We start from the raw sequence: 12,576 nt of genomic DNA on the forward strand, positions 1-12,576 counted from the left end.
GGGTAGTGTATTATGGTGTATTATCATAGTGATGGGTAGTGTATTATCATAGTGATGGGTAGTGTATTACGGTGTATTATCATAGTGATGGGTAGTGTATTATCATAGTGATGGGTAGTGTATTACGGTGTATTATCATAGTGATGGGTAGTGTATTACGGTGTATTATCATAGTGATGGGTAGTGTATTACGGTGTATTACCATAGTGATGGGTAGTGTATTATGGTGTATTATCATAGTGATGGGTAGTGTATTATGGTGTATTATCATAGTGATGGGTAGTGTATTATGGTGTATTATCATAGTGATGGGTAGTGTATTATGGTGTATTATCATAGTGATGGGTAGTGTATTATGGTGTATTATCATAGTGATGGGTAGTGTATTACGGTGTATTATCATAGTGATGGGTAGTGTATTACGCTGTATTATCATAGTGATGGGTACTGTATTATGGTGTATTATCATAGTGATGGGTACTGTATTATGGTGTATTATCATAGTGATGGGTAGTGTATTACGGTGTATCATCATAGTGATGGGTAGTGTATTACGGTGTATTATCATAGTGATGGGTACTGTATTATGGTGTATTATCATAGTGATGGGTACTGTATTATGGTGTATTATCATAGTGATGGGTAGTGTATTACGGTGTATTATCATAGTGATGGGTAGTGTATCATCATAGTGATGGGTAGTGTATTATGGTGTATTATCATAGTGATGGGAAGTGTATTATGGTGTATTATCATAGTGATGGGTAGTGTATTATCATAGTGACGGGTACTGTATTATGGTGTATTATCATAGTGATGGGTAGTGTATTATCATAGTCATGGGTAGTGAATGCTGAATATGAGCTGCCAGGGAAGAGGAGAAAAGGAAGGCCAAAGAGGAGGTTTATGGCTGTACGTCACTTTTATCCAAAGCGATGTACATCTGAGAAGCAGTTCTAGCATTAGGAGTCTAAACAGGGACTCTAACTGGAGACTTATCCCAACCGGGATTTAAACCCCCGGTCTCCGGCGGAAAAGCCAGCGTTCTTACCTACTGAGCTACCCAGCTGTATGTGATGACTTTGCACCAAGGAAGGCAGGAAAGGTCGGGGTTCTGATGGCAGTTTTGCAATTTAGTTTGTGTTTTTCGTTTGAAGTGCACCAGTGTAATGATCGGGTTCTCTTCTCTGTAAGTGTTATTCCACTCGTGCGTTTGTGTGATGTAGGTTCTGGGCAATTTAGTGTTATTTGTGTTTTTGTTAGCAATAGGTAAATGGTCCATCAATTTGATTCTCTTTTATTTGTATTTACATCCTACAGTTTCTATTTTTCCTTTGCTACTTCCTTTTGATATTTATGACCCTGAGAGCAGGGTAAGCGGTTAAGATAATGAATGAATGAATGAATGAATGTCATATTTATATAGTGTTAAATGTTACGATTATTTATTTGTGATGTTCCAAATGCCTGAATAAAGATACAGTCAGTGTCGAATGGTGCTTTGTTTTTTTTTGTTGGTGGGCGGGGGGCTGAAGCGTCGCCCGTGGTGTGTCATACAAGCTAGAACTGCACTGACAGGCAGACCTTCACCCACAGATGCTTCGTAATCATGACTTATGCTGATGTGTGGCACCGACTAGCACCTCCTGTAGTTCCAGGACAGGTCTTGTTGTTTTTCTCTCTTGTCAAACTTTCCCCTCCTCAGACTTCTGGGATCTGTCTCTCCGTGGAGGAGGTGATTGTGTTTGAAATATCTGAGGGATTACAGTGGTTAGAAAAAGAGAAAAGCTTGAATCCAGCCACTGAGAATGCACAAGCCCATGCATTCTTAGTGCTGGTCCCAGGCCCGGATAAATGAGGAGGGTTGTGTCAGGAAGGGCATCCGGCGTTAAACCTTTGCCAATCAAATATGCGGATCAAATCATATTTGCATACGAGATCAGTCGAGGCCTGGGGTACCAATGACTGCCATTGGTACTGTTGGCCAGCAGGGTGCTGGTAGAAACTATGCTACTGTTGGGCGAAGGAGAAGGAGAGGGGGAAGACATGTTCAGAGTTAGCGGGAGAGGAGGAAGGGTAGGAGTGTAGAGGTGAGAGTAAGAACTTTGAATGTTGGCACTATGACTGGTAAAGGGAGAGAGCTGGCTGATATGATGGAGAGGAGAAAGGTAGGCATACTGTGTGTGCAAGAGACCAGGTGGAGGGGGAGTAAGGCCAGGAGCATCGGAGGTGGGTTCAAACTCTTCTACCATGGTGTGAATGGGAGGAGTAACGGGGTAGGGGTAATGCTGAAGGAAGAGTATATCAAGAGCATGCTGGCGGTGAAGCGCATGTCGGTCAGAGTGATGAATATGAAGGTGGAAATCGAAAGTCTGTTGATGACTCTTATCAGTGCATATGCCCCACATGTTGGGTGTGAGATGGAAGAGAAAGAAGAATTCTGGAGTGAGTTGGATGAAGTGGTGGAGAGGGTACCCAAGGAGTAGAGAGTGGTGATGGGAGCAGATTTCAATGGGCATGTTGGTGAAGGGAACAGAGGTGATGAGGAGGTGATGGGTAGGTATGGTGTCAAGGAGAGAAACGTGGAAGGACAGATGGTGGTGGATTTTGTGAAAAGGATGGAAATGGCTGTGGTGAGTACATATTTCAAGAAGAGGGAGGAACACAGGATGGATGGTGGTCTGTAGGATTACTCTGGAGATCAAGAAGAGGAAGCGAGCGAAGCCAATGATCAAATGGTGGAAGTTGAAGAAGGAAGACTTTTGTGTGGCATTCAGGGAGGAGTTAAGACAGGCAGTGGGTGGTAGTGAAGAGTTGCCAGATGGCTGGGCAACCACTGCAGAAATAGTGAGGGAGACAGCTAGGAAGGTACTTGGTGTTTCACCTGGACAGAGGAAGAAGACAAGGAGACCTGGTGGTGGAATGAGGAAGTACAGCAACGTATACAGAGGAAGAGGTTGGCAAAGAAGAAGTGGGATAGTCAGAGAGATGAAGAAAGTAGATAGGAGTACAAGGAGATGCAGTGTAAAGTGAATAAAGGGGTGGTGAAGGCAAAGGAAAAGGTGTATGGTGAGTTGTATGAGAGGTTAGATACTAAGGAAGGAGAAAAGGACTTGTATTGATTGGCTAGACAGAGGGACCGAGCTGGGAAGGATGTGCAGCAGGTAACAGCTATCAAGGATAGAGATGGAAATATGCTGACAAGTGAGGAGAGTGTGCTGAGAAGGAGGAAGGAGTACTTTGAGGGGCTGATGAATGAAGAAAATGAGAGAGAGAGAAGGTTGGATGATGTGGAGATAGAGAATCAGGAAGTGCAGCGGATTAGCAAGGAGGAAGCGAGGGCAGCTATGAAGAGGATGAAGAGTGGAAAGGCAGTTGGTCCTGATGACATACCTGTGGAGGCATGGAGGTGTTTAGGAGAGATGGCAGTGGGGTTTTTAACTAGATTGTGTAACACAATCTTGGAAAGTGAGAGGATGCCTGAGGAGTGGAGAAGAAGCATACTGGTACCAATTTTCAAGAACAAGGGTGATGTGCAGAACTGTAACAACTAAAGAGGTATAAAGTTGACCAGCCACAGCATGAAGATTTGGGAAAGAGTAATAGAAGCTAGGTTAAGAGGAGGAGAGGTGATGATCAGCGAGCAGCAGCAGTGTGGTTTCATGCCAGGAAAGAGCACCACAGATGTGATGTTTGCTTTGAGAATGTTGATGGAGAAGTATAGAGAAGATCAGAAGGAGGTATATTGTGTCTTTGTAGATTTAGAGAAAGCTTATGACAGGGTGCCGAGAGAGGAGGTGTGGTATTGTATGCGGAAGTAGGGAGTGGCAGAGAAGTATGTAGGAGTGGTGCAGGATATGTATGAGGGCAGTGTGACGGTGGTGAGGTGTGTGGTTGGAATGACAGATGGGTTCAAGGTGGAGGTGGGATTACATCAAGGATCGGCTCTGAGCCCTTTCTTGTTTGCAATGGTGATGGACAGGTTGATGGACGAGATCAGTCAGGAGTCTCCGTGGACGATGATATTTGTGGATGACACTGTGATCTGTAGTGAGAGTAGGGTGCAGGTGGAGGAGAGCCTGGAGAGGTGGAGGTATGGACTGGAGAGAAGAGGAATGAAAGTCAGTAGGAGCAAGACGGAATACCTATGCGTGAATGAGAGGGAGGACAACGAAATAATTAGAATGCAAGGAATAGAGGTGGTGAAGGCGTAGGAGTTTAAATACTTAGGGTCAACTGTCCAAAGTAACGGAGAGCAGAAGAGAGGTGAAGAAGAGAGTGCAGGCAGGGTGGAGTGGGTGGAGAAGAGTGTCAGGAGTGATGTGTGACAGAAGGGTACCAGCAAGAGTTAAAGGGAAGGTTTACAAGATGGTAGTGAGACCAGCTATGTTGTATGGTTTGGAGCCAGTGGCACGGATGAAAAGACAGAAGGTGGAGGTGGAGGTGGCAGAGGTGAAGATGATAAGATTTTCATTGGGAGTGATGAAGAAGGACAGGATTAGGAACGAGTATAAAAGAGGGACAGCTCAGGTTGGACGGTTTGGAGACAAAGCAAGAGAGACAAGATTGAGCTGGTTTGGACATGTGTGGAGGAGAGATGCTGGGTATACTGGGAGAAGGATGCTGAATATGGAGCTGCCAGGGAAGAGGAGAAGAGGAAGGCCAAAGTGGAGGTTTATGGAGGTGGTGAGGGAGGACATGCAGGTGGCTGGTGTGACAGAGAAAGATGCAGAGGACAGGAAGAGATGGAAACGGATGATCCGCTGTGGCGACCCCTACGGGAGCAGCCAAAGGTAGTAGTAGTAGTAGTAGTTGTTGTTGTAGTAGTAGTTGCAGTAGTAGTAGTAGTTGTAGTAGTAGTGGTAGACAAAAAGAAAAGCTCTAAAGGTAGGCTAATCATTGATTCATTCACCGTTTCCGGTGTGGGAAGATGGCAGCGCGAATTCACTTTTGCAGTGGCCTCACGCAGTACCGGTGTGGGAAGATGGTGACACGAATTCACATTTGCGGTGGCCGCACCCAGGACCGTCCATGCAGTGTCCTTGTCCACGTCTGCGTCTTAAGTGTTGTCTTCATTTGATGGCTGGGGGAGCTGGCGCTGGATCGGCTGGGAGAGCTCGGTCTGCTGCATCCTGTGGGCTCAGGGACCACGGCCCTGCCTGGAGCTGTGCCTGAGGAGGTAACACCGAGGGCGGTCTGACAGGACGTGGAAGCGGGGCAGGCTAAGCTAACTGCTAGTCCATGCAGACTGGCAGTTTTGTTAACACCAAGGGCGGCCTGGCGGCGGCCTCACCTGGCGTGGACTTGTGGTGTTTTTGATGTTGTCGTGTGGAGGGCGGGGAGGTGTGTCAAGGGTGTCTGGCTGGAAGAGCTGGTGTTGGATTGGCTGGGAGGGCTCGGTCTGCTTTGTCCGGTGGGCCCAGGGACCATGGCCCCTACCTGGAACTGCGCCCGAGGAGGAAACATCGAGGGCGGTCTGACAGGCTAAGCTATCTGCTAGCCCATGCAGACCGGCAGTTCTGACAGTCACCCTGGCTGGTGTTCGTTCCCTTGGACAGTGATGTTTTTGTTTAGTTTGGACATGTGTTAATTTGGATACGTGTGTTCTTGCAGAGCTTGTAGTTTTTGGATGTGTCTTTGTCTTTGTGTTGCACTGCTGTGGGCTGGGGGGAAACGGCATCTCGAAATGACACATGAAGTGTTCCCGATTCCTAATCTGAAACTGGCCACCAGGGGCCCTCGAAACACAGTAAGCGTAAAATGAATGGTCGTCAATGGACAAATTTCACAAAATCACAAACGTCGCAATTTTTGCAGATTATCTCTCTAACTTTGATCATTTCTAGACTGTGTCCATACTGAACAGACATTTTTCAAATACAACTGACGTATGACACGTATTTTTAGAAACCAGTTTTAATCTCTTATTCTCCGAGTGATGTCATCACATCTCACACGTATGTGTTGAAACGTTGGTTTTGATCACGTCCTGTTCCACCAACACCACCGATGTTGTTTAGCCTGGCCGCTACCGAATGTGGCGTCTAAAAAACAAAATAAATCTCTAAGGCTGAGACGTGAGTGTCCTTAATAATTAATGGGTTTGAGAGTAATTAGACAAAACTCCTTCCAGAAGGTAAAAAACAAACGAAGGTTGATAGCTGTAGAGCCATGGGTGTAGCCATGTAGCCGTGTCTCAGCCCTCTCTCACCACCCATGCATTTTAGGTGCTGTTTACTTCCACTAGAGGTAAAGAGCACTCACAAAGAAAGGAGTGCTGAAAGAGGTAGTGAGTGGTGGATCTTATTCAGGTAAACTGTCGCCCTCCCCAGATATGTCTTTTCTCCTCCCCACATGTCTACAGCTCAACCTACATGTGTTCCACGTCAACCTGCGGGTTAAATCAGCCTCTTTGTTTCTCAGATGTCAGTGCATTTCATTTCTGTACAGGAAAAAGGGCAAGCTAATCTCGCTCTCTCTCATCCGTACCTGGTGTCGGTCCGGTAGAGGTGTGTGACCCGGGTCCTCTTGTCCCCGAGAGGTTCAAGGAGGTAAAGACATGCATAGATCTCCACCCTCACTCCCTCCACCAGGACCTCCTGCTGCTCCGTGGACACCGAGGAGATGTACAGGAAACCTGACGAAGGGTCTGACTGCCATGTCCTGAGAGGAGGCCAGAGGGGAGAGGCGTGGTGGTGTCAATAGTAGTGTAGACTATGTATTTAAAGACACAATCTGTGATTTATTTCGCCATATCAAATGGAGGTGGATATTTACACACATGACTGAAGAGTTCAAGTTATAGATGTAAAATAAGCATTTTGTGTATTTCTCAAACGATGGTGATTATAAATATGGTTCTGTTGTACTCCAATCTTAACAACCATTAGAGATATGAACAAGTGTCTTTATGCATGCTCCATAATCCAGGTAAGAAAATCATAGAAAGGTGAATCAGTTCATCTGGACACACCGTTTAGTGGGAGAAACGTCTCATCCTCATCAAGTGACCTCTTCAGTCTTACCTGACTGCAGGTACCCCACCCTTATAAACAACACAGTGACTGCAGGTATCCCCACCCTTATAAACAATACAGTGGCATAACGACTGAAACCAATGATCAGTTTCATATGTAAATATGGGTGTGATCATTAACTAGAGTTACAGTGGCCAACAGTGGCCATGTGTACTATTCACAGAGGATTGGGGAATAGTTACAATCACAGCATTGAAGGTGACAGATGTACTCTTAGCACCCCCCCCGCCCCAGTTCAGGGATGGTCGTTCCCTCTCAACATAGATGGACTCTTTGACTCCCTATTCAAGCCAGCGTTCCTCCCTATCAAGGATGTGCACATCCTCATCCCTGAAAGAGTGGCCCCTGGCCTGTAGATGGTGTAGACTGTGGAGTCCTGGCCTGACGTGTTAGCTCTGAACACTGACCAAGTGTGTCTGCTCCTGAAGCTGTGTCTTCAGTTCACGTACTTCACATACAGGGGCAGTACTGTAGGCAGAGGCATGGGTGTGCAATGGGTTCCCCAGTCTCATCTATAGTGGCCAACTTGTGTATGGAGCAAGTGCAAAAGAGGGCTTTGTGTTTGCTTGGCGTTTCACCTCGCCATATTTGCATCTTCTCAGCGCTGTGTCCGCCATTGTCGTAGCGTCCTCTTGGATGCGTGCTTACGATCTCAACCTGGCACCTGGCCACTACGTTTTTATAGTCCTGCTGGCCAAAGGTTAATGCCCAGAAATGTGAAGAACAGCATGATTTATTTTCGTACCTGTTTTCTACAAGAACGCGCCTCCGTCACGCCTGGATTCCGGGAAGACCCGCCCCTACTCTATCTCTGATTGGCTAACCCTATCCCTAACCCCACCCTAACCAACCTAACCAATGGAGGCAACGAGTACTAGCCAATCAGAGGCAGAGTTCCCGGAAAACGGGTAGGAAAAAAAATCACGCTGAACAACATACAGAGGACAGGGTCTCTGCAGATACAGGCACCGCCACAGAAGTCTAGTGAGCCATAAGTCATGGTTGAGAGAACTATTTCTTTACGAGTCTATATGCTGATTTTTAGGAAAACCCTACTGGTTTTACCTTTAACTTTATATGTGAAGGCTTCACTATTTTAGAGTTATTTTTTTTTAAATACTCCTAAATGTCATTGTCAGAAGCTGATGACCTCCATCTTTGCTGTCATGGTTTTATAAATGTAGTCTTGTCCATTTGTTTCTGTTATCCGGTGGTTGGAGTCCACCGGAAGAGGGGGAAATATTGATATGAAATGTTCAGAATGGTTGAAACCGACTGGCAGCAGACAGGGAGACAGCAGCCACTATCAGCCATCTTCGGTGGGGATTAAGCTTTCATAAAGCCTCCACAATCTGGCCCACCGGGGCCGCGCTCAACATCCTCAATCAGAAAATTAAATCTGAGGAGTTCCAACTTCTCCCCTTTCCCCCTCTTCTGGTTTTTGGCTCCACTCAGCAGGTTTCAGTGTTAAGGCCTGAGAGGAGCCGGCGTTGAGCTCCTTACCTCAGCAGGAGGTGCTCCTGAGGAGGCCGGCAGCCCAGGAGGCGTCCGCCGTCCCGGAGGAGGAAGCGGTAGACGTCGGTGTTCTCGGACAGAGTTCGGATCACGCCAGCCTGGGACACACCTCCCTCGCGAAGCTCCTGCTCTCTGAGGAGTAGATGGAGGAGCTCCTTCTGCGGCGCCTCCACCTCCACACAGCCTCGCCACATCCACAGAGGACAGCCATCATCCATCTGAGAGAGAGAGGGGGGGGGGAGGAGGAGGAGGGAGAGGAGGATCTAATCAGTATTTCATTACTTTCTCTTCAGGAATTTCTTTTACTGCTTTCTTTCTCAAATATATCTCTGCTTCCAGTCTTGAAATGAAATGAGATTTTTGTTTTCCGCCCGATGTACACGTGTGTATCGGGGGCGGATCTTCCACGGTTGCAAGGGGGGCGCCCACCCCCCTTGTGATCTGATTGGCCACCCTGTGTGACCCCCTCCCCCTCAACTTTCATTGGCTCTTAGTGATGTCAGTCGTTGTGTGCTTCGAACGCCAGAGAGCACACAAGCCTTCGCAGACGGGCCGCAGGCGGAAGAGGGAGGTAGGTCACGACCTTTGATTAGAGGCCCTCCACCTTTTTTTTTTTTTAATTTCATGAGGTGGATAAGTCCCAACCTGTCGACTCTAAAGCCTCCTACAGACTGTGAGAGTTTAGCAGGCCTGTAAGCTTATTACAAGCCTCACTGTGTGATGTGGATCTACTAAACTGGGTACGACACCAAGTGTGATGTATGCAGACTGTACGATGACGACACTACAGAATCACAGGCTACGACACAAGTCCATAACAACGTCATCAGCGTGCAAAATTACTTTACGCCGCTGGTAGAGCAACACGGCGCCAAGCAGGACTCGAGTCCTTTCAGTAGTCGCCGCAGCTCGTTCTGCTCGTGCTGTTGCTCGTTGTGTTGAATCCATGGCATTTGGGTCACAGATGCTAACAGTGTGTTTGTTTGTGTTTAGCGCCAGCAGAGATTCTGCGTGGCGTTGATCAGTGCGTCATTTCCTGCTGCATTTCTATTGGTTGGTTAGTAGACGTAGGCTGTCGCAGCAGTCACATTGTGAGATGGTCGTCCTACATTTCTGACACTGTCAGACTTTTGCCCCAGGTTGTCTTCGGTCGCAAGACCGTAATATTGGCCGTGTCTGAACCTGTCTCACAGTGAACCTGTCTCACAGTGAACCTGTCTCACAGTGAACCTGTCTCACAGTGAACCTGTCTCACAGCGCCACGTAGGACCACCGTTTTGGAGCCACGACCAAAGATATCGCCACGTGTAGTCATCTTTCCTCTGAGACGGCCCACATCACGCAGTGATTAAGTCAAGATTGGCCTTGCAAGGTTCAGGGCTGATTTAAAACAGCAGATGGCATGTTGAGGCATTTTCAACCCATGAAATGCTGAGTTTTATAAATTGGGTAAGAAATGCCAGTATAAACAGATATACTTTATTACTGGCATGCAGCCATGTTGTTGGTAAGTGTTTTGGTAAAGCATGGTAGAGGAGCTCCAGTGTAAAAAGGAAAAAAACAAAACAAGCAGCATCACGAACCATTACAACACACACAAAGGAAACAAATCAATGTGACTGTACATTCTCTCTCTCTCTCTCTCTCTCTCTCTCTCTCTCTCTGTCTCTCTCTCTCTCTCTGTCTCTCTCTCTCTCTCTCTCTCTCTCTCTCTCTCTCTCTCTCTCGCTCTCTCTCGACCTTTTTGAAAGACAGTTCCACGTGGGATGGGCCGGCGTGGCTCTCCCAGTCTTTGCTCCTCTCCCTGGCCTCCTTCAGGAGTCGCTGGGTGTTTTCCTCCAGCCTGCTGCGTCTCTCCTGCGGCGGCATCTCCTCTCCGGCCTGCAGGGAGGCGACACCGCCCGCTGGCCCGGCCGCTGCCTCCTCCCAGGAGCCCTCGGCTCTCTCACACCAGCCCAGCCAGAAGTCTGGGAGCTGGAACACAACACACGTCACAGCAACACACGTTTAATATACCGTATATCCAACACACAGCTCATGTGTCCCAGTTACATTTAATTAAAAAAACAAAACACATGAATACAAATGTATTTATTTGATTTAAGAAGGACACAGTTATTTCTGCTCAGTCAATTCCAGAACTGTTTGTGGCTCCTGGACCTCCCTTGCAGGAGCCTGCTTCTGCTAGCCAGTCTTCCACAGCCCCGGTGCTGGTCTTTCCCAGCTGCCAACTGCTCCTCCAACTGTCACCATGTCGACCAGCCGGTCCCTGGTCATCGCTGACTGTTCAGTTGTGGAGTTTACCTACATACAGCTGGATGCACAGCGGCTTCCTGGCACACCCTCGGGTGACTCCCTTCTTCCTGAGTTGTTTCGGCGCCGTCACATCTTCTGAAAGGTGCACTGGCTGAGTGGATCAGATCAACCTAAGCCAGGTGGCTGATCCGCTGCTCCTCTCTCCTTAGCCACAGCAACTGGGACACCTTCTCTGCATCTTGCCCTACTGTGCCGCAGATCTTCTTGTGCAGTTGCCCTCTGATGCCCAGGATCTTCAAAGCTCTCCAAAGTTATTGCCCCGGAAAGCCTCTGGCTCTGACCTCCACCAGCAGGCACTTAGCTCGCCATTGATTCCGGGTACATTCGTCAACCAGCGGCTGGTACTTTCTCTCAAAGGCCTCCTCCACGTGTTCCTCCCACAGGACCTTCAGCTCCAGAATGATGATGTATTTGTTGCTCTGGACCAGATTAAAAGGTCTGGTCTCAGAGTTGTGCTGATGATGTCCTGTGGGAAGAGGAGGCGCTGTGTGACCTCTGCCCTTTTAGTTCCCAGTCTGTGGCTGTTCTTAGCGGGCCACAGACTCATTAAAGTAAAAGTAAAGACAAGTGTCCTGCTTTTCGTTTTTAAGATTTGAAATGTTCTATTGGAAGAGTAACCTCCTCTTTCAATGCAGCATTGTGTAAATTGTGTAAACACAACATCATTGCACATTGTCAGTCTTGGGAGAGAGATCCTCCTCTATTGCTCTTCCCGAGGTTTCTTCCTATTTCCCATTATCACAAATTTGTAATTTGTGATAATGGGCTATACAAATAAAATTGATTGCCTTAACCGCTCCATCAAACCCCTATTCTAAGAAAGACTGCTCTTCAGGTTCAAGCTGAAGTCAAGTTAAAGCTCAACTTTACTGTCATGTGTATTTAGAATACAATGAAATTGTACGGGAATAAAAAGGTGAAATATTCATAACAACAACAACAGCAATAGTTATAATTAACTTTATTTGCAAAGCATTTTCAGTGCTGATGTTTACAGACTAATTTATAACCCATCCATAATTCTTCATTAGTAGAACTGGCACACCACATCTGCTACTTTAAACATGCACTGTTCGTATGTTTCGTGTGGTGTGCGTGTGTGTGTGTGTGTGTGTGGTGTAAATACTTAAATACTTGTTTCAGGTCAGAGGGTTCAGAGGATTTGGACAGTAAACGTATTCTTGTGACTCCCTCACTCTCCCACTCACACATTCGTTTGGTTTCTCACTCAGTCATTCATCGCTCATGTGTACGTTCGGTGCTACCTGGAACAGACGTGGGGCCTCGCTGACCATGTGGGCCAGGCCCTGCGTGGCTGCCAAGTTTTCGCTCAGATCTCGCTGGCCCGGGCAGCCCAGGCTGTACTTCCTGTGACCCGACCTGCAGGACAGCGACAAACAGGAAGTGGTTAGTGTCACTACAGGACGACTATTGGAAACAGCGGAATTCACACTGAACACCAGACCAAATATGGTGTCACTCTGCTCGCACAAAAAGAAAACAGCATGATGATAGTTTGGTGACATCATCACGAAGTTGCTTGACAAGAGGCTACCAGCGTCTTAGCTAGTTTTCAAGAGGATTTACACGACAAATAAGTAAATTAGTCTTTGACTGGTTTATCGAAGTACAGCAAAACGGTGTCTATATCGAGCTATTCGTTCAGTGGGCAAAACAATGGATAGTTGATTAGCGCTGCAATCCTGGT

General features: G+C 47.2%; 1 protein-coding gene across 1 annotated transcript in view; it reads right to left on the bottom strand.

Moving 5' to 3' along the window:
* The window catches only part of si:dkeyp-23e4.3 (rho GTPase-activating protein 7), a 65,154-nt gene that overhangs the window by 2,041 nt on the left and 50,537 nt on the right, over positions 1-12,576 (bottom strand). The window contains 4 exon segments of the mRNA XM_056284363.1: positions 6,490-6,663; positions 8,541-8,770; positions 10,293-10,526; positions 12,134-12,248. Of these exon segments, the coding sequence (XP_056140338.1) occupies positions 6,490-6,663; positions 8,541-8,770; positions 10,293-10,526; positions 12,134-12,248 (753 nt within the window).

Source organism: Lampris incognitus, chromosome 8 (genome assembly GCF_029633865.1).
Source record: "Lampris incognitus isolate fLamInc1 chromosome 8, fLamInc1.hap2, whole genome shotgun sequence".
NCBI classification, from domain to species: domain Eukaryota; kingdom Metazoa; phylum Chordata; class Actinopteri; order Lampriformes; family Lampridae; genus Lampris; species Lampris incognitus.